This window comes from Vidua chalybeata, chromosome 17 (genome assembly GCF_026979565.1).
Source record: "Vidua chalybeata isolate OUT-0048 chromosome 17, bVidCha1 merged haplotype, whole genome shotgun sequence".
In the NCBI taxonomy this organism is placed as follows: Eukaryota; Metazoa; Chordata; class Aves; order Passeriformes; family Viduidae; genus Vidua; species Vidua chalybeata.
In genome coordinates this window covers 6,788,669-6,810,952 of record NC_071546.1, presented here as the reverse complement: position 1 = coordinate 6,810,952, position 22,284 = coordinate 6,788,669, and the positions used below count along the sequence as shown (strand labels likewise).

General features: G+C 45.8%; 2 protein-coding genes across 6 annotated transcripts; one reads left to right on the top strand and one right to left on the bottom strand.

Annotated features, from left to right (window-relative positions):
- Window positions 1–44: 44 nt before the first annotated feature.
- ELMO2 (engulfment and cell motility 2) lies at window positions 45–19,585 on the bottom strand. Of its 5 annotated transcripts, none has more exons than XM_053958713.1 (22): window positions 19,365–19,585; window positions 15,182–15,307; window positions 15,007–15,047; window positions 14,433–14,505; window positions 14,058–14,108; window positions 12,909–13,090; window positions 12,016–12,115; window positions 11,669–11,820; window positions 8,921–8,999; window positions 8,286–8,324; window positions 5,357–5,407; window positions 4,912–5,034; window positions 4,192–4,326; window positions 3,661–3,765; window positions 3,473–3,581; window positions 2,712–2,848; window positions 2,335–2,498; window positions 2,140–2,252; window positions 1,728–1,835; window positions 1,312–1,398; window positions 922–995; window positions 45–394 (listed from the first exon to the last, which is right to left on the bottom strand). In XM_053958713.1, exons 2-22 carry the CDS (start codon window positions 15,257–15,259, stop codon window positions 194–196), a joined length of 2,202 nt encoding a protein of 733 aa, XP_053814688.1. In that variant the 5' UTR covers window positions 15,260–15,307; window positions 19,365–19,585; the 3' UTR covers window positions 45–193. The 5 variants fall into 5 exon arrangements, with proteins under 5 accessions (XP_053814688.1, XP_053814689.1, XP_053814690.1 ...); XM_053958714.1 differs by having other exon boundaries at window positions 19,397–19,585; XM_053958715.1 differs by having other exon boundaries at window positions 19,424–19,585.
- A 120-nt stretch (window positions 19,586–19,705) lies between these two features.
- SNRPB (small nuclear ribonucleoprotein polypeptides B and B1) lies at window positions 19,706–22,098 on the top strand. Its single transcript, XM_053958535.1, has 7 exons — window positions 19,706–19,801; window positions 19,908–20,059; window positions 20,419–20,530; window positions 20,781–20,933; window positions 21,288–21,426; window positions 21,572–21,697; window positions 21,915–22,098. Exons 1-7 carry the CDS (start codon window positions 19,799–19,801, stop codon window positions 21,950–21,952), a joined length of 723 nt encoding a protein of 240 aa, XP_053814510.1. The 5' UTR covers window positions 19,706–19,798; the 3' UTR covers window positions 21,953–22,098.
- The last annotated feature ends 186 nt before the right edge of the window (window positions 22,099–22,284 follow it).

Below are 22,284 nucleotides of genomic sequence, written 5' to 3'. Positions count from 1 at the left end.
TGACGCTCCGCGCAGGGCGGAAAAGAGGCGGAGGCGGCGGCGGCGAGGAGCGCTACTGGTTATTATTGGAACCGATACAAAAGGCGGGCGGCGCCGGGGCCCCCGGCCCGAGCCCGCGGCACGGCAGCAAGCGGCGGCCCCGGCCGCACGGCCCGGCGGGCTCGGTGCGGGCGCCGGCGGCAGCGCGGGGCCCTCAGCCGTAGTGGTACACGAAGTCGTAGCTGCTCGGCTCCTTGGGGATCGGCGGCGGCGCTTCGGGGATCTGGATGTTCTCCAAGTCCAGGAGCCTCAGCTTCATTTCCATGCTCAGCAGCGTGTCCAGGTCACTCTTGGTCAGCTCACTGGACATGTCCTTCCCCAAGAGAGCATTAAGCCCATCAATCCAGATACAGTACTGTGGAAAAGAAGGGGTCATTCACGACTCCAGGCATAAGTGATACCTTATGTCGAATCTTTCTGTCCATGCAAAAATTGGAGAACTTCAAGACAGGAAACGCTGGAGTGAGTTAATATATAGAGAAAAAAATCCCACCCCCAGCTCTAACACAGTGCCCACTTCCACTTCCAATAGATGTTAAAAGCCTAGAGGGAAGTGTGAGCCCATGGTTGTACTAGAAGGACAAGAGTTTCTACTGTGGCATAACAAATGAAAAAAGTAAACCTATTCTAGGCATCATAGGAGGAAAAAAAGTAGCAGTCCAGACTAGGGGAAATTAGTGTGGGATTTTTTTTTCTTTTTAAATGAAATGGATAACTAAGGGGAAAAAAAAAGATGGTTCATACTAAGCATCAGCAACATATTCTAGGAATGAACCTGGTGAGTGACAGCCTGCTCGAGTCTCTAATGAGAAGCAACTGATCCTTCTTAACCTCTGAAGTTAATTGCTATATATTCTACTGCTTAACCACTACGCTTCTTACCTCATATTTATTAGGTGCAATGAAGTTCAAGGTCTCATCGGGATCGTACAATATGGAGAAGGCCAATTCTAACACTTCCTAAATGGAGAAGAATCTTTCACTCACCAACTGAACAGAACATTACAGCACCTTCTGTCTGCCACCCCGAGAGAGCTGCCTTGCTGCAGCTCTGTACACTCTCTCATACTGGTATTGTGAGCAATTCTGAAGAGACTACAGCACGATCATGCTTACAGCTCACAGTCACAAAGGAACACGAGGAAAGGGCTCAGACAGGAGATGGGGTTATACACAACACACCTGCAGTGGGGGAGATCATTCACTCCTGTTGTTCGTTTCCAATCTCAAACACTACAGCATTAGATATTAATGACTGTGAAAAGGGAGCACTTGCCTTATTCTGTTTCAGTGCACTTTTCTCCTTCATGTGTGGACAATCCTTCCCTGTGACAATGGCTTTGATGTCTGCAACTGGAACTAACAAGGAAAAAGTAAAACTCCCAAACAGGCAATTCTAACCAGAAAAATACATAACTTTTTTTTGTCTTTGCAACTGAACACTGTTTGGTTTTTTAGCTCGTTAGTGCAGTTTTTCAAAACACATTGCCCGTGAGACATCCCTGCAGCTGGCTTTTAAAAAAGAACTATCAAGTAATTCCAAGTTTTGAAGAATTTGGGCAAGGACCAAAAGTTGGTATCCCCTTAGTCAAGGCTTCAGCCTTGTGTCTTTCATCTTTATCTAGGATTATATTCAGCCTCTAGACAGCAGAGCACAGAAGAGTGCACAGCCTGTAATCAGGACTTACTTTTTTCTTGTAAAGATTCAAAGGTCACTTCCCCCTGGGCATTATCTTCCAGGTCTCCATAATGTAGCACCTTGTGATTCAGAGCCAGGCGACAATACCAGAATCTTTCTGGAACACACACAAGTAGAGTAAGCTGAGCAAGATCATTCACGTAAGGTCTCACAGCCACTATGTTACAGCCTCTCCACCCAATCCATCTGCTCGCCCAGTTCCTCAGCACAGCTTCTTATTCATGAGGGGATGGCTGTATTCTTAGAAATGCACTTTGGGCCATTCCAAACTACTAGCTGAAATGGACAGCCAAGTAACCAGCTTTTCTTTCTGGCAACATGCCTGCTGACAGATTAATTAATTAGATCTTATTCGCTACAGCTCTTCACATGAAAAAATACAGTAGACACTGTCACCTTACCTTGTCTTCTGCGATTTCCAATTTTCCTAAAGCTACTTCCCTCACAAAGCCTGTTCAGGCGCTGCTGCTTTATCAGTTCCAAGATCTCAGGCTGGATTTTCTCTCTCAGCTCCCTGGCAATCAAATATGGAAGAGTAAGCAGAAAATGGAGATAATGGCATGGATAGAAGGCAACTGTTTTTGTTAGGCACATACACAATAGGTGGAGACTGGAAGTCATCTTGGCTCATTCTCTCAGACTGGCGTAGACGCAGAATCTCAGAATAGCTCAGGCTGCGCAGTTTGCTCTTGAACTGGTCCAAGGAGTTTGGTTTCGAGGGCAGAGCCCTTGTGATCTGTTCCCTAACAACCTGCATAACCTAAAGAGGTGGGAGAGGAAGAAAAACAAGTCACTTTCTTGTTGGCAGCAGGGTATCAGGGCACAGCCCAGTGGCAGCAAAGAACTGACATGGTATAACCAGGGCCAGGAGTATCAGGCTTCTGCGCCCTACTCCTTAACCAAATGTACAGGCTGAGTGAACATGTGCTGATCAGCAAAAGATTTTATAAAAATATTTCTTCTCCACCCTGACCTTATTAAAATCTTCTGCTGTCGCCCTCATTTCTTTCCAGGTCTTGTTCAACAGCTGGATACAGATGGCAAACAGCTCCTCAAATGCACGGTCATGGGTGAAAAACATGGGGTGATAGTCATTCCGGCCTTCGTTGGCTTCAGAAAGAAACAAACCACAGCCATGTGAGCATATTGGACAAAAAGTACTAGGAGTAACTAAAGTCCACTACAGTGACAGACAACTGATGGTGTGCAACAGTACTTACTCCAAGAGATTAAGACAGTTCAATACTTTGTCACCCCATAGTTTATTGACAACAGCAATTCTCCCCACACTTCGCCATGCAAACCTCTATGACTCATGCCCCTTTCATCCTGGTCCCCTAAAATAACTGCTTGCAGTGTTTCCCACCTTCCTCTGGTGGAACTTCTTACAGTGGTTAATTTTCTCACAATGCTGTTTTGAAACTGTCAGAGCTAACAAACTTTTCCCAAGTTCATGATGGTTTCAAGACTATTTTTTTTATACAGCGCCCTCCTGAAGCTCTGGGAAGTTGAAGCTTTCTGCTTGTATCAGTTTTTCAGGAGAACCAGAGTGCACACACCAAAATTACTTTATTTTGATAATGGTATTATCACTCAGACATCAACTGTGCTAACTCCAAGCTTGCCCTTTCCTTACATGGCAGAAGTGAGATCAAGGTACAAATGCTTGTGAATATCAGTTTCTAGAAGCATCAGCCCAGCAGCCTGTAAAGCTGGGTAATAAATGGCACTTACGGAGTTCCCCAACTTGCAGGATCTCACAAAGCATCCTGGTGAGCTCAATGGCACTGCGCCCAAAGGGACACTCATGTTTATCTTCTCGGCTGCTGTTCTCCAGAACAATCTACAAGAACAGGATGCCACACACACTAAGAAGAGCTGCTAAGGTGTTGGCATCTGTAAAAATCAGCAGCTTCACATACCCTGATATAGGTATCCTGATGAAATTTGGCCAAGTAAAGCATGTTGTCCAATGCCAGCATCCCAGGAGGAGTCTGTGTAAAATCCATAGCTGGATTGATGTGATTCTGTGAAAAGAGTGTGTAGAAAGAACCCAAATGAATTAGCTCAAAGGAATTGTGTGAGAACCTTTTCCAAATGAATTTTAAACCACCTGTCCATCAAGCACTCCCTCACATCTATCCAAGAGGTAACCCTGAACACCTGCTGACAATGCTATCTGAACTTTCTAGAGGAGAGGCTGGTTCCAAGTTCTTCATAGCACAGGTGCATACGGTAAGGAAATACCTCCAGAGAATGCCTAATGAACCCTTGCATTTAACCCATCAACAAATTCATAACGATATTCCCCAGGAGTGTGAATGTAATTGAATCTCTAAACTCAGATACCAAAGTAAGGTAAAGGAAACAGCTATTTCTGTTCCTTATTTCCCCACAGCTCCTATGGAGATTGCTCAGATTGCCTTGACAAGGTTTACAGTCGAGGTGCATACAGTGAATCCCAGCATCTTGTAGTCCTTGGTGTACATGGCTTTGCGTTTCTCTGTTCCGCTGCCAGGGACGGTGTTGCTGTCAGATTCTGCATCAAATGCAATTCTTCTCAACTCAAATATGATGTCTCTCTGTGCCTGAAGGACAGAAGGCAGGGAAATGGTGATGTGATCAATCACTACAGTATTTCCACACAATGAACACAGATGCCAAAGGTCATTAACACTATGCACAGAGGCAACCCATTTCAAAATGGCAAGCTTCAGTACAGTGGGAAATTCGAAATATTTGTTTGCATTTTTCTTTAACTGCAAGTTTAGTTACAGGCAATTTCTAGGCATTCAGGTAATACTGTGGCACTTCTTAAAAACTGTAATACAGCAGAGTAACAGACACCTTAAAAATGCCCAGTTTTCCTCCTACACTGCAAGCAAATGGATAAAATGATGTGCCTGCCATAGAGGTAAATAACCAGTTTGACAGCTGGCATCACACTGGTAAAGAAAGGAGTATATGACTTTCAGTGCCCACTTACATCTCAAAGTCCCACAGAATGCAGTAGGATGGTCATGAGCATACCCTAATCTCAAGGTTGACAATGTGAAGGGCAAGTCTGAAACTTTATGTACCATCCACTGCAAATTCCATAGCACTAGGGAGCTCAGGAATAAGGCCCCTTGTACATCCTATTCTATCAGATCTTACTCAGCTCTAATAGTGACCTGATCATTGGGATCCATCTTGGTCATCATTCTCTCTTCCAGGAGATTAAAGGTCAGGACCTGCAGGACGTAGAGCTGATGTGCCATTTCTGTTTTAATGGGGCGGTTTCCTCTGATCACATGCTGCAAAATAAAGGAGAGGGTAGAAATTAAGAGAATGCAAATAAAAGCTGAGGTATTAGCCCTAGGCATATGCCAGACTGCCCGTGCATCTCTCTATATGAACATTCAGTTGTTTAACCTCCATATTCCACCAGAAGCATAATTATAATGCTTGGCAAGAGCAGAAAGCAGCATCCTGGTAACTCCCTTTTGAATAAGTTTTACCTTTGAAAGAGTCACTTTTCTGCAAGTGCCCTGAGGGCAGTAGAATTTACACTATACGTAAGTGAAACCTCCATTGAGAGGACATTAGGAAGCACTTTGTCATTCCAGATATACTTACATTTAGGATTATAGACCTCAGGTGCTTCTGGGCAAATGCATTAGCCATTTCCTGTTGTGGAATTTAAAGACGAAATAACATGAGTGAAATATAAACAAAAAGCCCACACTGTGCAGAAAGGAGAAAATGGAAGAAGCCTATGAATTGGAGATAGCACTGGCACACAACAAAGTGCTTTTCTCCAGACCATCAATTTAGCATAGCATCTCACCACAGCTCATAGATGGCTTCACTACAGAACATCACTAGTGTGGAGAAAGCCACTAGCGGAGTCAAAGCACAGAAGCAAATTTAGCTTAATGCTGGACATCAAATGGTACTTCACTATTAGGAGATATGGCAGCAGGGAGCATATTGTGCATTGCCCAGGAAAAATCTGCCATCCACAGGAGCTTCCTCCAATTAGCATTTCACAGCTTCTTATACCAAGGTAAACACCCAAGATAACAAGAGCTATGGGATGCAGGACTCAGGTCTCCTCCCTCTCAAAAACTCTCCCTCTGAAATTTATTTCCTTTGTCCAGTTTCTAAAGAGATGATCAGAAATCAGCTTGAGGACAATTTGCAGAAGTATTTCAATTTACAGAAATACAGGCTAATAATTTTCATGCTTAGAGGAAAGCTTCCAGTTTCCCTCTTGACTGCATGGCTTCCTTCTCTAGATGAGGAGGGCTTCCCAAACATCAAGTCATGATGACAAACAGTCACAGCAGATGCAAGATGTCTTCAGTTCCAGCAACAGTTACACATGCATCTGCAAAAACCTAACCTGTACTTTCTCTGTGAATTGTGAAGACGCACTTTGTAACATACCAGTGACCTCATCACCCCTGCTAGAAGAATGGCACTGTGCTAATGTCAAGGTGAATAGCATTAATTTGCTGCCATAAGCAAAATCTTTTGGGTAAGAAAAATGCGTTGGGCATTTTATCATCTGGAAGAAGTCCAAAAGAACTGACAGTCTGAGATCTCTCTTCACATTCCTGTGCAGTGCAGATTGAGAATTGGGAGCAGATGTGGAGTCTCAGACAATTGCACTCAATCAGCTGTACATTCTGAGTAATCCAAAACTTTCCAGCTGCTCGTATCAACATCACTCTTGACAGAGCAAGAAGTCTGGTAAAATGTGTGCATTAACCTTGTTCAGAGTTCCTATTACCACTTTTGATCTAGACAGAAACCTCCTGAACCAAGAGAATGACTGACAGCCAAGACGTAATGGCTGCAAGTTCAGCAGCACTCATCTTACAACCAAAGTGAGTCAGTGCTTGAGTGGAAGGTATCTAAGGAGCCTCTAGATGAAGTAGGAGGTGCTTTCAGAGAGAACACGCTGCCCTCTGAGTCATTATTTTCTACTACTATTTGTGAGATGTAGTACTGAGAATAGGACAAGGCTCTGTTGTTAGGATTTGCTCATGCATGTGACACAAAGAATCCTTTCTCTGAAGGAATTAGATTGTACGTGGGATGGAGTTAACAGGTGACTGAAGCAGATAAAAAGTGGGAAGGACAAAGACAATCAAACAATTCTAAACAGCATAGAAAGAAGCATGAGCACACATACAGTCAAACCACTGCTAAGGGATCTATGCTCTGCTCAGAGTCCAGTAAGGCCCACTCTGCTGCTTGATGGTCATAGAAACACAGAATGATTTATGCTGAAAGGGATGTCTTGACTCTACACTCTAGATGTCTTGACCAGTAGAGTCCAACTCTACTGGTTCAAGCAATATCAGACTGATTTGGTTACCTAGAACTGTGTCCAGTCAGGTTTTTAATATCTCCACTGATGGAGACTCCTAATCTCTCTGGGTAACCTGTTCCAGTGTTTGACCATTCTCATATTTATGTCGTGTGGGTGTGCACGTTTCATGTGGAATTTCCTGGGTTTTAAGCAGGGCCCACTGCCTCTTGTGCTGTCAGTAGGCACAACTGAGAGGAGTCAGGCTCCCTCTTTTTTATTCCCTTCCATCAGATATTTAAACACGTAAGACCTCCCTGAGTCTTCTCGTCTTAAGGCTGAGCAGTCCCAAATCTCTCAGGCTCTATTCATATGGAAGACACTCCAAGTCCCTTAGACAACTCCATGGCTCTTTGTGGTCATTTGGACTGTATTCAAGGGAGGAGAAAAACATGAAAAATCCCTTGGAATTTTGTTTGCTATGAAGTCTACTGTCTTTGCTGAATTACCAACAGAGGAATATGTTTTTTTCTTATTTTCATGTATTAAGCATATCCATTAATTTTAGAAATTATGTAACATTTATTGAGATGGCAGTTTCCATTCTGCTGCATCCTTGAAAAAAGTGGAACATTCTCTGTGCCATGCAGAAAACAAAAAAACCTACCAGTATATCAATACAGAAGGTTCCAAATCAAGCTATTAACAAGAATGGTGATTTCCCTGGAGTTAGCACAGGGCAAAAAAACATTCTTACACTACAATTACCATAAGGGAGAAGTCACAAATTAGGCAGAATTTATGCTCTAGCCCTCAGTCAGCATCAAGTTTCATGACTGCTCTTCAGAGCTCTATCTTTAGAAGGATGCAGCTGGATATGAATCTGTCATTAACACAAGTGAGATTTGGGCTATAAACTCATGCTGCAGTAAGTTTAAGGAGATTCAGATTGCTAAAGGCCTTGTTCCAGTTTTACAGTTGGTTCACCTGATCAGTCCTGCAGTATCAGTTTCCTTTTATGACCATCTGTATGACCTTGTGTGCCATTCAGGGTTTCTCCTGCTACTGATCCTTCTCCCCTCCACAGTCTGAGTGCATCCCCAGGAGTCCTCCCGCCCTTCTCTCTAGTTTCATCCACTCTCTGAGGCTCTGGGCATCATCCCTGGGATACAAGGAGGCACAGCTAGAGAAAAGCTAACATGCCTACAGGTCCCCTACATGACCAGCCCCCAGGCTTGAGTTACTTACAGTGATGGGCAGGTCTAGTGGGTTAAGCAGCTTGTCCTGCTGGCAGAAAGCAAAAAAAAGGCACAAAGAGAAGCAGACAGGATTTAGCTTGGAGTCCAGGAATAAGGCACAAACAGGGCACTAGAGAAGAAAGGCTTAACACAGCAAAGCTACACAATACACACATATGCACATCTTGCAGGTAGCTGAGATCTTGGGAGTTTCCTCAGAGCAGGGCAGTGTTTCATTTCTCATGTTTGCCAGCAGGAATATCCCCCTATGACTTAAGAAAGGTCACTTTTTGGGGGAGAGGGAGGTGGGTGTTTCTTTATTAAGTACATACAGCCCCAAGGAGTCTAGCCAGCCTACCTCTCCCATACACAATTAAAAAAACTTCCCATGCTCTCTGCAGGATTACTTCCTGTCTCTGAAGGTCTTTCAGAATCCTTTCTGAGCATGTCCTAAATATAGATGTGTGCTCCAGGACACATTATTAATGGGATGGTACTTTTTCTCCTCTGTTGCCATACTGAAATAGCCACTTAAGTTCTTGGCAAGGTCTGAGGTCTACCTTGCCCAGACAATATGATTTCTGAGGCATAAACAGCCAGGAAGCAACCATCACTCAGGTTTAAAGTCAAAAGGCAAGAACAAACCTGTCTCTTGTCCTCAGGTGCCTTCAGGAAGAGGGCATTGATCAAGGCAATGGCATATGTCTGAATCTCTTGGTTAGAGCTGCAGAAAGAAAAAAGGGAGGCTTTTAAGGCAACAGATAGTACAGAACATTACAGCTTGTTGTTCTACCTGCACCATGAGAATGCTGACTACAGCTGTCTTGCATTTTCAACAGATAAGCAGGACTCATGGAACCTATGCTTATGATGTCCAACTCTTCAAAAGATTTGCAAAAACCTGACAGATTTCTGACTGATAGGTCCATTATCCAGTAGATAGAACAGACTGCAGCCCAGCACCAGCACAGTTTATTTCCAATGCTGCAACTATCTCTGTAAAATCTGGTTATGGTACAGTCTGCTACATGGATACAGCCTGAAACTGGTATGGAGCAAGTTATTTTTCTCCCCTATGCCAATGGAAGCCATCAAAAGCCAATGGAACTAAATGCTTCACTGCAGAACTTTTTCAGGTGCTTAGCCCCTTCCTAGCTTACACAGAGCATGTGGTTACACTTGCCATGTTCAAAACAGCACAAAACAAAGCTTCTAAACGCCAATGATATTCTTCTGTCCTCCTCCTGATATTCTGTCAAATGCAAGTTTGCAATACTACAACTCTTCCTGGGGGGGTAGACTTTGGTTGCCAAGCCACTCTATCCCTCCCTCCCTCAGCAGGACAAGGCAGGGGAGAAAACAGGATGGGAAAAACCTTGATATAAAGGCAGCTTAATAAAGCATAAGCAAAAAGGCTGTGCATGGAAGCAAAGGAAAACAAAAGATTTATTCTCTACTTCCCTTTAGCAGGTGATGTCCACCCACTTCCTGGGAAGCAGGGCTTCAGCACAGACTTCAGTTGCTTTGGAAGACAAATGTCATAGCAGCCAACCCTCATCCCTCCTTTCTCTTAGCTTTTACTGCTGAACAGATGTCATATGGTCAGTTTGGGTCAGCTGCCCCTCCCAAGACCTTGCCCAGCCCCAAGGGTAGTGGATGAGGGGAGGAAACATTGGAGAGAGAGTTCTGATGCTGGAGCACTGCTCAGCAGCAGCCAAAACACTGAGTTCTTTATCAACACCTTTTCAGCTCTCAGAGCACAGCACAGCTCTGTGAGGGCTGCCCTGGGGAAATGAACTCCATCTCAGCCTGACCCAGTGCACTCCTGCATCAAGCTCTTCTCATGAACAGAAGTCCACTGTATCACCTAAATGAATATGTGTGCATGAATATACTTTTCTAAACATATTTTTTATTTATTTAACTATACATGTAGAAATAAAAGATCTTTTTATAAAAGATCTAAAGCCAATACTTCTTTTAGCTTAAATACCTATTTTCCTCACTTTGACATATGTCTGGATAACAACCATATTCTTTCTTCTATTGCTCCCTTCCAAATCTTTTTGATTTTGGTCAATCTGCTGTACTTCAAACATGCAAATCTCCATGCACCATCCTAGGTTTTCCTTGGGCCTCCGAGCTGCACAGGTCTCTGAAGTCTGTCATTCACTTTTCCTCTCCTTTTCAGGGTTTGTTGCTCTTTTCACCACACTGCTTGCTTTTTTGACAAAGCAGAACAATTTTTAGGTTAGTTTCTCCTCTTCTAACTCATCTCCTTTGGACTTGTTTCCATGGTCATGTTCTTCCAGAACATATCCTCTGTTATGAACTGTTCCCTCCTGATGGCCTTGCCAAGAAAACCGCCAGCAAAGCCTGACTCACCCTCCACCTCCCTTTCCAAAATATTCCCTGCATGAATGCTTTCTTAAGTGACCATTTGTGTTCTGGAAGCACTTAAGCACACAAGTTGATGTCTTGAACAAAGATAATTTGCTTTAAAATCTGCACAAGTGTGTTCAATGTTAGGAGCAAATCTGTGTTTGACTAAACCAGAAATCATGAAGCTGAAAGAACATATATTCTTTGCAGAATAAAGATGCTGGAGTGTTCAGGAGAACTTGTTTAGCTTTTCTGTTAACCAAATTCAAATGTATAAGCATTCCAAGCACGCAGTGACATTGATGCACTACTTTGTTTGCAGTATAATTTGGTTAAACTACTGTTCACTGATTAAAGAGCATCAATCACATCCACAAAGAGTGCTTTTCCATACGTTCAGAATTAAAAGGCTTGAGAAAAAACCCAACCTGTGCAAAGCTCTAACAACTACATGCAGCTTTTTTATAATGAAGAGTAGAATTGACCTAGACAAACAGCCCTAAGAGACAGATATTAATTTGCCAGTTTGTTTGGAAAGAGAGGAAGGAAATGAAGGGAATTTTTAATCCCTTCAAGCAAGAAAAGCAATTGTTTTCTTCCTTAGTATGCAGGACAAAACCCAGAAGATGATGAGCTCTTAGATTCTAGTGGAGACAATTTAAAGAGGGGTAAAAGTGACAGACAGCTGGATGCAAAACCTTTGGAAAGTTGATCTAGTGCAACGCAGGTTTGGTCCTAGCACTGAACGCACATGGACAGTTATTTAAAGCTAAATATCTTTGTTCAACACTCATGTGCCCAAGTTCTTCCAGAACACAGAACATATTTTTTCTAGGATCTACTTTTTAATAAAATCCATTAGCAATCTTAAAAGTTCAAGTAAGTTGTCATATTGGTAATGCTTAAAAAAAAATACTCTTTAAGTGTTCCAAATGTAAGAGGATGTATTTTTAAATAAACAAATAATCATAAAATTGGTATAAATCCCACCACTGCTGGGTGGACACTCACACTTGCAGGTGGGAAATGAGCTGCCCCACAGTGATCTCCTCTGCAATCTTCTGGTACAGAGTCTGGCTGTTGAGCACCATGCTCTCCAGGATGGCCAGGGAGCGCTGCAGGATGGACACGTCCACCATGGGCTGACTCACATACCCTGCAATCTGAAAAGACATCAAGCAGCAGGTCAGCTGCTGCCAGCCAGGACACCTTGTGCTGAGTGAGCCAGGGATCAGAAAGGGGGGTGCACTGTGCTCTCAGACAGTACTCAGCTTCTCAGAGTCTTTTGGTCTTCCTGGAAGATGCACTAAAGCATGAAAAGAAATAATATCCAGGCAACCCCCTCCACCCAAACTCACCTGTTTGATGAAGGTTATGGAGACCATGTCCCAGGAGACAATACCGTGGTCCATGAGCTCCAAGAAGGCAGTCAGGGTGAAAGCCAACATCTCACTATAACTGAGAAATTGAAGAATTCAGTTATAAAAGATCTGCTGGCAAGAAAAAAAGCCTGTTCAAGCTGGATGAGAGAAAAATGTCACCACATTCTCCTAATAACACACTTTGGCACCTGGGGGAGCAATAAAGTGCATGCATTCATGCAGATAATTTTACTGTTTTGTAGAAAGATATTTTATTTTTCCTGGTTACAAGCACAAATTAAAATTAGCAGCAGTAAGTCCCTAGTCCTGCCACCAGAGACTCACAATCACCAGGATCAGTACTTGGCTACTCAAAGGAGCAAACACATTTTCACATCAGAAAAAATAACTAAGGGAAGTTAATTGTCCTCTAAATATTGGGACCTGACTTGAAATAAAATGAAGGCACAGCATGAATTGTGGAAAATTTAATACATAACCACAAGACAGAAAGATAAAAGAGACTGGGGGAAAGATTGCAAAAAGTGCCAAAAATGTATTAGCTGCTAATATATAAGAAGAACTATAAATGTTATTACAGTAAGTCATCAAGACTTTAAAACTACTTTCAATGAAATATAACAACTGCAACAGAAAATCCACCTGAATTATTTGTACCATAGTTCACTGTGACTGTGCTTGAGAAAACCTCCAGAGCCAATCGTGACTGTCTCCTCTTCTGCCTCGTGAAGTTTAGCAATGACTGGAAAGACTTTGTCTCCACAGACCAGTATTTGCTATAAGGTTAGTTGCTTAATGCCACTTCAGCAAGCAAAATAAGTCCCTTATTTGAGGCCTTCTCCCAGAGTCCTAGAATAAAGGAAACTTACTGGGATAGAAGCTTGGTCCCACTCTCCACAAGCCGTGTCAGCACTGTAATCCCTTCCATGTTGATGAACTCTGTGGCAAAGGTGACGTCTGCTGAAAGTTTTGCCAGTTCCTTCATGGCATCCAGCCGGGCTTCCATGCTGTGTGACTGGATCCTCTCCATCAGCTGGCGAGCTGCCCTGGACTGGCAGGAAAGAGGGATGGTGCCAGTTACAGACCAGGCACCTGCAGGCTGAGTCCTGCCAGCATCAGCGTTCTGTCAGAAGCCCATGGGTGGGCAGGGAGAGCAGAGCCAGGGTAGAGATAGCAGCAAAGTCACATTCAGTAGCTGCAGTCAGCAAGTCTAAGACAGACTAAAAAAAGGCTTCTCTCAGCAACAGTTACAGCCAAGCAGGAGGTGAGTAAAATGCTGTTTTGCATGTTAGAGCAAATGCCTGTTTTTCTCCTCGCTGAGGTGAGTGGAGGTGGGTATAGAAATATGGAGCAACACCATTAAAGAAATACAATATTCATAAAAAGTCTCATAGATTCAAAGAGAAGCATGATCTCATTTTGTGCATTCACAAGACATTCTGTAAGATTTCTCAGACACAGATCACTGATATCCTCTTAATTCCCTTTTGCCCAAGTATCTTCTCCCAGTCCTACTCACCCTCAGCTCTATGCCAAGACACTTGCACAAAAAAAGGTTTAAGAATTTAAATAAAAAGAAAGCTGCAAAAGATGACTTTTGAGGGCACAATAGCAATAATTCAGCAAGAACAACCTCCTCTTCATCAAATGTGTCTCTATTTAAATTTTTATCATTCAGTCACTGGAACTGTTGCTTTCTAACTGACCGTGCTATGTGCACTCATATTGAGCATGAATTTGTCAGGTGTCTCACTGCATCCTAATCCAGGAGATGCATTAAAACTGCAGACTGGATTTATGGACAGGAAGTCCTATAAAAGGGCAGAGCATCCAAAGGAAAGACACACACCACAGGCAGGATGGAAAACAAAGAGTGCGTGCCTCACTGCATGGAAGGGCCCACAACAAAGGTACCCCCCCTGCAATTGGGGGAGAAGGAGAAAGAAAAGCCAAGAGGTAAGAAACAGCTCACCACCATGGAGAGTTACTGAGAAACAGGGAGGTGAGGAAGCATTTACCGGGGAGACTGCCAGCTGTAGGATAGTTCCATTCTTGATGTCACAGCGAGTCTGGAAAGAAAACCCAAACTTAAACTGCGGAAAAGTGGGGGGGAAATAACCCAGCTGGATCTCCAGTGCACATCTGTATGCACAGTAATGTCACACAACCCTGTGAGGGTACTGAATTTGAGTGTCTGAGTCCCCACACCTACAGGCATGCAAAGGGAGCAGAGCAAAGCTCCTCTGTTGAATGGCACCATTTGAGTCTGAATCTCTCTGACAGCAGAGATGCTGCTCCTCAAGGGTTAGTGCCAGTATTGTTCCATGACTGTAGTCCAAGACATTTTGGACTCTCACCCAGGGTATCAGCAAACTGCTGCCTCTCACACTGACCTGCTCTGTGATGTACAGCTGAGGACCATCAGCATAACGCAGAGTGTAGTACTCTGGGTTTGGCAAAGACCACCTGGAAGGAAGAAGAAGGATACATTAAGCATCTCTGTCCTCTTTCTTCTGGCTGTCAATTAGGAAATGGAGCTTGAACCCAGGAAGTTGCAAAAGAACTTTCAAGCAAAGCTTTAGAAGGGGAAATTAGGTCTCCCAAAGAGGGGAGAAAACTCCTCTTGAGGACAATGTGGGACTTAAGCCTACTCTAAATCAACTCTGTGGAGCACCTGAACAGGCCTGCACTTCAAGAACAGCAGGATGGGCCAATCCTCAGAGAAACTGACCCTAAGGCATACAAATGCACACACTTAGAATTGGAATAAAAATGGAAGGCCCCCATTTTCCAGCAGAGCCTTTTCTTCACAATTTAAACCCCAGCCTATTCCATGACCAAAACCAGCAGCAGGCAGCATGGACTGTGCTAGCAGCACATTAACAAGCAGCAGACTTCCACAGTAACCCAGCAAGATTTGTCAGCAGGACAGACTTTCTCCACAAGGATTCCCAGAGAACTACTCACCCATCACAGACCTCCTTGATGATGGATGCAAGAGGCCTTTTCTAGAACAGAAAGAGAGTCCTCAGTAGCCGTGTTCCTCTCAATCAGAAAGGAATACTGCCCATTTCTATGCTTCCCACATTCTAGTATCAATGCTGGGGTGCTTTTCCTCCCCCATCTGGTTACCAGGTCTCACCTGATCTATTTCCAGCAGCTGGGCATTGGCACCTGGCCACTCAACAGCCACTTTCACAATGTCTGAAGGTGGTGGCATTGCTCCAGACTCCTCCAGGTGCCCTTACAACAGCATACACCTCCACACCTGTTAAGAGAAAGGACAGTGAGCATCTTCTCTGAAAACTGTTTCACTTGCTACACTGGATCTACACCAAGCTTTGAAACACCTAAGCCCAGCCTTATGGTTTTCTGGGCCTGACAGGGACAAAACACCCAGTATTAGCAGAGATCAAGGCCTCACACAAACAGCATGTTGTGAAATTGCATGCCCAGCTTCATCACCTAAGAAATACTGCTGAGAGCTTGTTGGGGCACTCACAAGAAGGAGAGTCACTGATCAGCAAAGCCCCATCTGTCACCCACTGTCTGTACTGGGAGCTCAGGCTGCAGGACTACTACAGTAGCAGCTCCCTAAGCTCAGCTGCTGTCTGTAGGTGAGAGCAGGAACAGACTGTCCAGGTAGCCTCCCTCCCACAGGCTGGGGTTTACTCATCCCCATCCAAATTTCTTAGATAACCTGATCCACTCAGGGTACCCAAACAAGCTCTTAGGCAAAGCTAGCTTTATCCTATTCCCTTCCTGTAATAGCATAAATCCAAAACATGAGCATCCATCACAGAAAATAAGGTAACAGCATTTGCTCTGGAAGTCTACCTTTCACTTCTTTATCTGCCTTTCAGAGCATAAGCTTGTGTTCAGGGTTTGGTCCCAGTCAGTTGTCAGACACAGTGGTTTTTGCCCAAAAATTTGACTACATGACCTCCTGCACTCCTATGACAGCCAGACTTGGTCCACTCTACTACCACCCACCAACTGGGAAGTATCTGGCAAGCCAAATTCAGAATTTCATTATATTCTGAAAAGCCTATCCCAATTCACAGAGATGGCTACAAATCAGTACTCTTGGCCTTCTCTTTCTGTTTGAGCACCAATACCACGAGTGGCTTGTATTTTCTTAAAACTCATTAAAATGACTGTAAGACTAAACACACCTCATGCAGAAAAGTGCCAGTCAAGTTAGGTTCAAAGTAACATCTCCAGCTTTTCAGATAAGCAGCAGACATTAACTGACCCTAGAAAAGCAGCAGACTCAGGGCACCAAATCAGGGCAATTACCAGTATCCAACCAGTACTCCCCAAAGAGCCCAATTTGTATGACAACCCCAGACCTGCAGGTTTCCATCTATTAAATCTAGAAACAGACAGGCAGCTCCCAAATGGTGTGTGATTTCCACTCACTGCTCTCCAGCAATTAAAGGCTATGGTGGCCTAAACTGAAAGCCTGAGAAACATCAGTCCTGTGCAGAAGCACACCCTCAACATCCCCAGTACCCAGCCTGTAATAACTGAACAGGTAATTACCTCTCCCATGAGCAAGCCAAGTCACAACCAGAAAACATCTAAATCTACTCAATGTTCAAGACACAACAAATACACAGTGAAGAGACAAGGCTCAAAGATTAGTCCCTGAGTATTAAGAACTGAATTTGCAACTTTTAAAACTAATTTACCCATGAGTAATTATGCATAACTAGTTAGCATCTAATTACCACTTTTCCCTTCAGCCTCTTGCAGTACAGTCATAGTCTTTTATTTGTATTGCAAGTGGCAAGTTGCTACTGAAAAGTACAAGGAAATACAGCACTTTATATGCCAAAACAAAGCATATGTCTGTTTCTAGAAGCCTTTACAAATCTCTAACTTGTCTTTTCCCACCCAAAGAACACGCCTCATTCAGAGAGGGAAAGTGCCCATTAAAACAGAAATGCTGATACGAGGGGAAATCCTGCAGAAATCATAGAACATTTAGGTTGGAAAATACCCTTTAGGTTGTGAAGTCCAACCATAAACATAACACTGCCAAGTCCACCACTAAATCATGTCCTTAATAACCATATAAATGTCCTGTTTCATCCTCAGAAAAGTACTGCAGAGGCACACAGCACCAAGAGGTCATCCATTCTACCTGCAGCTCCTCTGATATCCTCACCACCTAAACCAGGGATGAACCAAGTTGTATTGTACTACCTTGGTATCTCCAAAAAAAAGCTCTCAGCTGTATACAAATGCAAAGTAGCTCACCACGATATTTAACACTTATTTCTGCCCCAAATTTCTTCCATAAATGAGCACCCACTCAAGACTGGCAACCATGCTCCCTATTCCAATCAGTATTCAAGGCACGGCAAATACACAGGGAAAGAATCAGAGATTCAAGACTCTGAAAAATATCTTCAAGGTATTTTTTTGGTTTTGCACAGCAGCACCACAGAACAGACACCACAGGTATCTCTACCAAGGCAGAGATCTGAACACCAAAGTGACTTGGCTCAGGAGAACCCAGAGAAGCAGGAATTAAAAATTTAAAAAGGTAGGAAACTTTTTAGAACAGTCTTGGTCAAACAATGCTTTGAAGGACCAACACAGATCGATAGTTCAGTAGAAGCAGCTTTCCAGAAGAGCATGACTGGACCATGAATACAAAGGGTACTTCAGGTCAGCCTCTTAACATAAGGTTGTCTGCCAAAGCATGCTTTGAAAAGATTTCACTGTGCATCTGCAGACAAGAGGGTTGTCAAGATGTTTGGTTGTACAATGGATATTTTGCAGTGCAACAGTGATAGAGCTGATAAAATTGTTGAGAAGCTCTTGTGAAGAAGTATAGACCATGATGTTGCGTAATTGTGTTTATCAGTCAGTCACTTATGTGCATGCTCTCATAGCACATTCTTCTCAACCATGTGTAAACAATTTCTCACAGTTTCTACAGAGAGACAGAAGCCAAGCTAAAATCCATCAAAAATTAATTCGGTCTTCTTCTGCAGAGTGAGATCTGTCATATAAAGCAGTGGTGCAGGGGTAGCTGCAGGGCAAGGAAAAATCAGCAGAGCCACTAAAAACGCACTATTCAAAAGACTTCTGAGAAGCTGCAAGCTCAAACAACTACAGTATTTTAAGCAGAATTTCCCTATTCACAAACTCAATCTTCTTTTCATTACAGATAGAGAACAAAGTGTGCTGCACACAGAATGAAAATGAGGAGGATGAAAGAACATTCCCTGAAAAAGAAAAGCTGCCTGGTAGAATCCCCCAGTCAACAAGCAAATAGCTGCAGCTTCTGAAACCTGTAGATGCGACAAAAAAACCCTCAGCAGTCCTCAGCAAGTCCCCAGATGGTACCAACTGGCCAAGCTAAAGTTGGAAGTGACATTGGCAGAGGGACTAATGGGACAGGTGGGCAGAGAAGACATTCCTTGGCCAAGTAGCATGAAAGGGTAGGAGCTAGTTGAGTCCAACCCGAAGGCTATGCAGTTTTATGTTACCTCACACACCAAGCAATGAGAAACATCCCTCTCTAGATAAACCAGAGAAGCAAATGGCTCAGATTCCCTGCCTCTGGCATCCTGCATTCCTCCAAAGGCCTTCCATGGCTGCACTTTGGCTGTAAAGCACTACGCCTATGGGCACATTTCAACACAGTACTGCAGAGACCATCTCTTGGCAAAGACAGAAACTGATAGCAACAAGCAAAAAGAGAACTGCTTTATTATTTTTAATCCGTCAAGTGACTTCAAAGCCGCCAGCCAGGCGACAACCCCTGAAGCTTGGCTTAAAACCCAGTTAAAGGCATTAAACAGTAATTTTTCTGCTAAGCACTGTCCGCGCTGTACCTCGGCTCCCGGGGGAGCACCGGCCTCGCCCCTCTCGGTGGCTGCCCCGCGCGGGCGCGGCCCCTCCGGGGCAGCGGGGGCGATGCGCCGGGAGCGCGGCACCGGGAGCTGCTCCGCTCCGGGGGCGGGCGGAGGAGCCAGGCCGGAGCCAGGGCCGCCGGCAGGGAGGGCGGTGGGCGCGGCGCCGCGGCCCGCCCAGGGAGGCAGCAGACCCGAGGCGCTCCGCCGACGGCAGCGCTCCCCGTCCCTCTCCTCATCCCTATCCCTACCCACGCCCTCCTCGCCCGCGCTCCCCCGGCCCCACCGCGGCCGCTCCGCGCTCCCGCGGCCCCGCCGAGGCGCTGCCGGCGCTGGCACCGCCCCTGGGCGCGTCATGCGCCCGCCGCGCTGCCATGGAGACCGCGGGCACCGCGGACACCCGACCCGCCCGCCCCGCCGCACCCCCTCGGCAGCCGAGTCAGTGCCGCTAACCGAGCGTCCCTCGTCCCTGCGCCCCTCCTCGCCTCCGGGGCCGCCGCGGCGGGGCTCACGTCAGTTCCCCGTGCCCACGGTGCCCCGCCTCCGGGAGCGGCTGCGAGCGCCGGGGGCCCGGCGCGCAGGAGCTCATGCAGGGCAGCCGCTCGGGCTGGCGCGGGGCTCTGCGGCGGCGCCGCGGCCGCGCTCGGCTCCCTCCGCCCCGACAGCGAGCGCGGGGCCGCGGAGCTCTGCGCAGCCCCCGCCCCCGGGCGCGCCCCGCCCCGGGAAGCGCGGCCGCGGCGCGCCGGAACGGGCGGGGCCCGCGCAGCGCGGGCGGAAGTCGCGGCGGCCGCGCGTAGCAGCTTCCGCCGGGGCGGGCGGGGTGCGGGGAGCGAGGGAGCGCGGCGGGAGCAGCGGCGGCGGCGGGGGGAGCACCGAAAGCCGCAACCATGGTGAGCCGGGCGGGCCCGCGGGGCGGGGGGCCGGCGGTGCAGCGAGCTCCGCTCCGTGCCGGGCCGGGCCGGGCCGGGCCGCGGGTAACGCGGCGCTCTCTTTCAGACGGTGGGAAAGAGCAGCAAGATGCTGCAGCACATCGACTACCGCATGCGGTGCATCCTGCAGGATGGCCGCGTCTTCATCGGCACGTTCAAGGCCTTCGATAAGCACATGAACCTCATCCTCTGCGACTGCGACGAGTTCCGCAAGATCAAGTGAGCGGTGGGGGGTGCCCCCAGCCCGGCTCCCCAGCGTGGGGGGCTCGGGGTGAGAGCCGGGACAGCGGTGGGACAGCGTGTGCTGGCGGCTCCTGCAAAAACAGCCATGGGTTTAGTCTCTTTTGTCAAATCCCCAAACTGCCACAGCTTATAGGACCCTTTGTTTCACTTCTTTCCCAATAACCAACATATGTGATGCCATTTGTAGCAATTTAGATTTCTCTGTGTACTTAGTTTGAGGCATATAAAAACGTGCTCATCTCTGGAGGTCATATATTCTGTTGTAAGCTCAAAGAGCAGCATTCATTCATTCATTCTGTTTTTCCTTCTGTTTTGCCATTTGTTTTTCTCCCCAGACCTAAAAATTCAAAACAGCCAGAGCGGGAAGAGAAACGAGTCCTTGGTCTTGTGTTGCTGCGAGGGGAAAACCTGGTGTCCATGACGGTTGAAGGACCACCTCCAAAGGATGTAAGAATGAGCAGAGAGCTAAGGAAAAAAGAAGGGAAATCTGATGGATTTGCTTATTTGCAGGGAAACACTACTATTGTATTGTTGTAGACTTACAGATGCTGTTGTGCCTAGGTCCAACAAACTTCACTGCAGGAAGCTCTAATTCCTTTGTGGGCTTGGACATTTCGTTGGACAAAGGAAGGCTGTGGGCATCTCTAGGCTCTAAGGACTTCTGATAAATCTTTCTTTTTGGGGGTTGTGTTTTCAGACTGGAATTGCCCGGGTACCCCTCGCTGGAGCTGCTGGAGGACCTGGCGTTGGGAGAGCAGCAGGGAGGGGAGTACCAGCTGGTACTCCCATGCCACAAGCTCCTGCAGGATTAGCTGGCCCTGTCAGAGGAGTGGGAGGACCATCCCAACAGGTGAGATACTATGACCCATGTGGCTTTTATTTTTTGGTACCAGCGCGATGCAAGAAATTGGTGTAGTGGAAGAACTGTAATCTTAGTTTCACCAAGTTTGAGTCTAGCAAGGCTTTTTTTGGTATTAGATCTCCCTAGGTATTGTCCTGTATGACAGGAGAAGAGGGTTGAAAAGTGCAGCTTTTCACACATAATTCAAGTGGTATCCGTTGAATTGTATTACAGGTTGTAGTGTTATTTGGTAAGTTAAGAGAAGACTGCTGTAATTTTCTGAAGGGGAATTTCAATGTTACTTTTTAGTTATTATGATAAAGCAGGTGCTGTTTTTTCTGAGTCTATTTGTTTTGTCTACAGGTGATGACACCCCAGGGTCGTGGAACAGTTGCAGCTGCTGCTGCAGCAGCCACTGCCAGCATAGCAGGAGCCCCAACTCAGTACACACCAGGGCGTGGGGGTCCTCCCCCACCCATGAGCAGAGGAGCCCCTCCTCCAGGTAGGAATTACTCTGTAGAGCTCATGTTTTGTTGCAAAATTGGTAATCTGATGAAAATCTGGTATTGTGGGAGATATCCTGATACCCAGCTAGTGCCTTGAATATTCAGCTGGATTTACATGATTGTTTTTTTCTCTGGCTAAAGGAATGATGGGACCTCCTCCAGGCATGAGACCACCAATGGGCCCCCCCATGGGAATGCCACCTGGCCGAGGGGCTCCGATGGGAATGCCCCCCCCAGGCATGAGACCACCACCCCCAGGAATGAGAGGTGAGCAGAGGCTCTCCCATCTGCCACGGGGCTCTGAGAAGCTGTAATATAATGTTTGAAGGGTGATGCATTTCAGTGTCTCCCTAGCTCTGCTAGTTGTCATATAAGTTCTTTGGTGCCAAAAAGGGGTCCTATGGCTACTTTGAGCATGGGGGAAATGTATTTTCTGTTTAGTGTTGCTGCTGCTTTCCTCTTCAACTCTTTTCTTTATTCCCAGGACCCCCTCCACCTGGCATGCGCCCCCCAAGGCCATGAGAGTTCTGTGATGTACCTCTGAACAGGGAGAAGAAGGAAGGGGATACACTGAGCAGTATCACCTCAGACCTTTGCTATATATATTTTATATCTACTGCTGGTAATGTTTGTCCTTTTTAATAAAGCTGGGAAACCTACTAGGAGGAGTCACTGTTGTACTGGTCTGTTTGTGTCAAGGGTGCAGCCATTGCTTTTTACTGCTCTGCACTGGTCATCCCAGGAGAGCAGGCTTGAAGAAAAAAAGCTTAATTTCTATAGATAGAAATTAACAGTTGTTTTGTTTATAGGAATTATAGCAATGAAGTTTAACATGGCTGATGGAAAAAGAACAG

Bases quoted from the DNA above. Each gene is read 5' to 3' on its own strand.
- SNRPB (XM_053958535.1), top strand. The intron at 20,060-20,418 runs GTGAGCGGTGGG...TTTTCTCCCCAG, and splicing joins GACGAGTTCCGCAAGATCAA to ACCTAAAAATTCAAAACAGC. The intron at 20,531-20,780 runs GTAAGAATGAGC...TTGTGTTTTCAG, and splicing joins AAGGACCACCTCCAAAGGAT to ACTGGAATTGCCCGGGTACC.
- ELMO2 (XM_053958713.1), bottom strand. From the start codon at position 15,259: ATGCCACCACCTTCAGACATTGTGAAAGTGGCTGTTGAGTGGCCAGGT. The intron at 14,109-14,432 runs GTCAGTGTGAGA...TTTTCTTTCCAG, and splicing joins AGCTGTACATCACAGAGCAG to ACTCGCTGTGACATCAAGAA. The intron at 4,327-4,911 runs GTCACTATTAGA...TCTGTCCTTCAG, and splicing joins AGATGGATCCCAATGATCAG to GCACAGAGAGACATCATATT.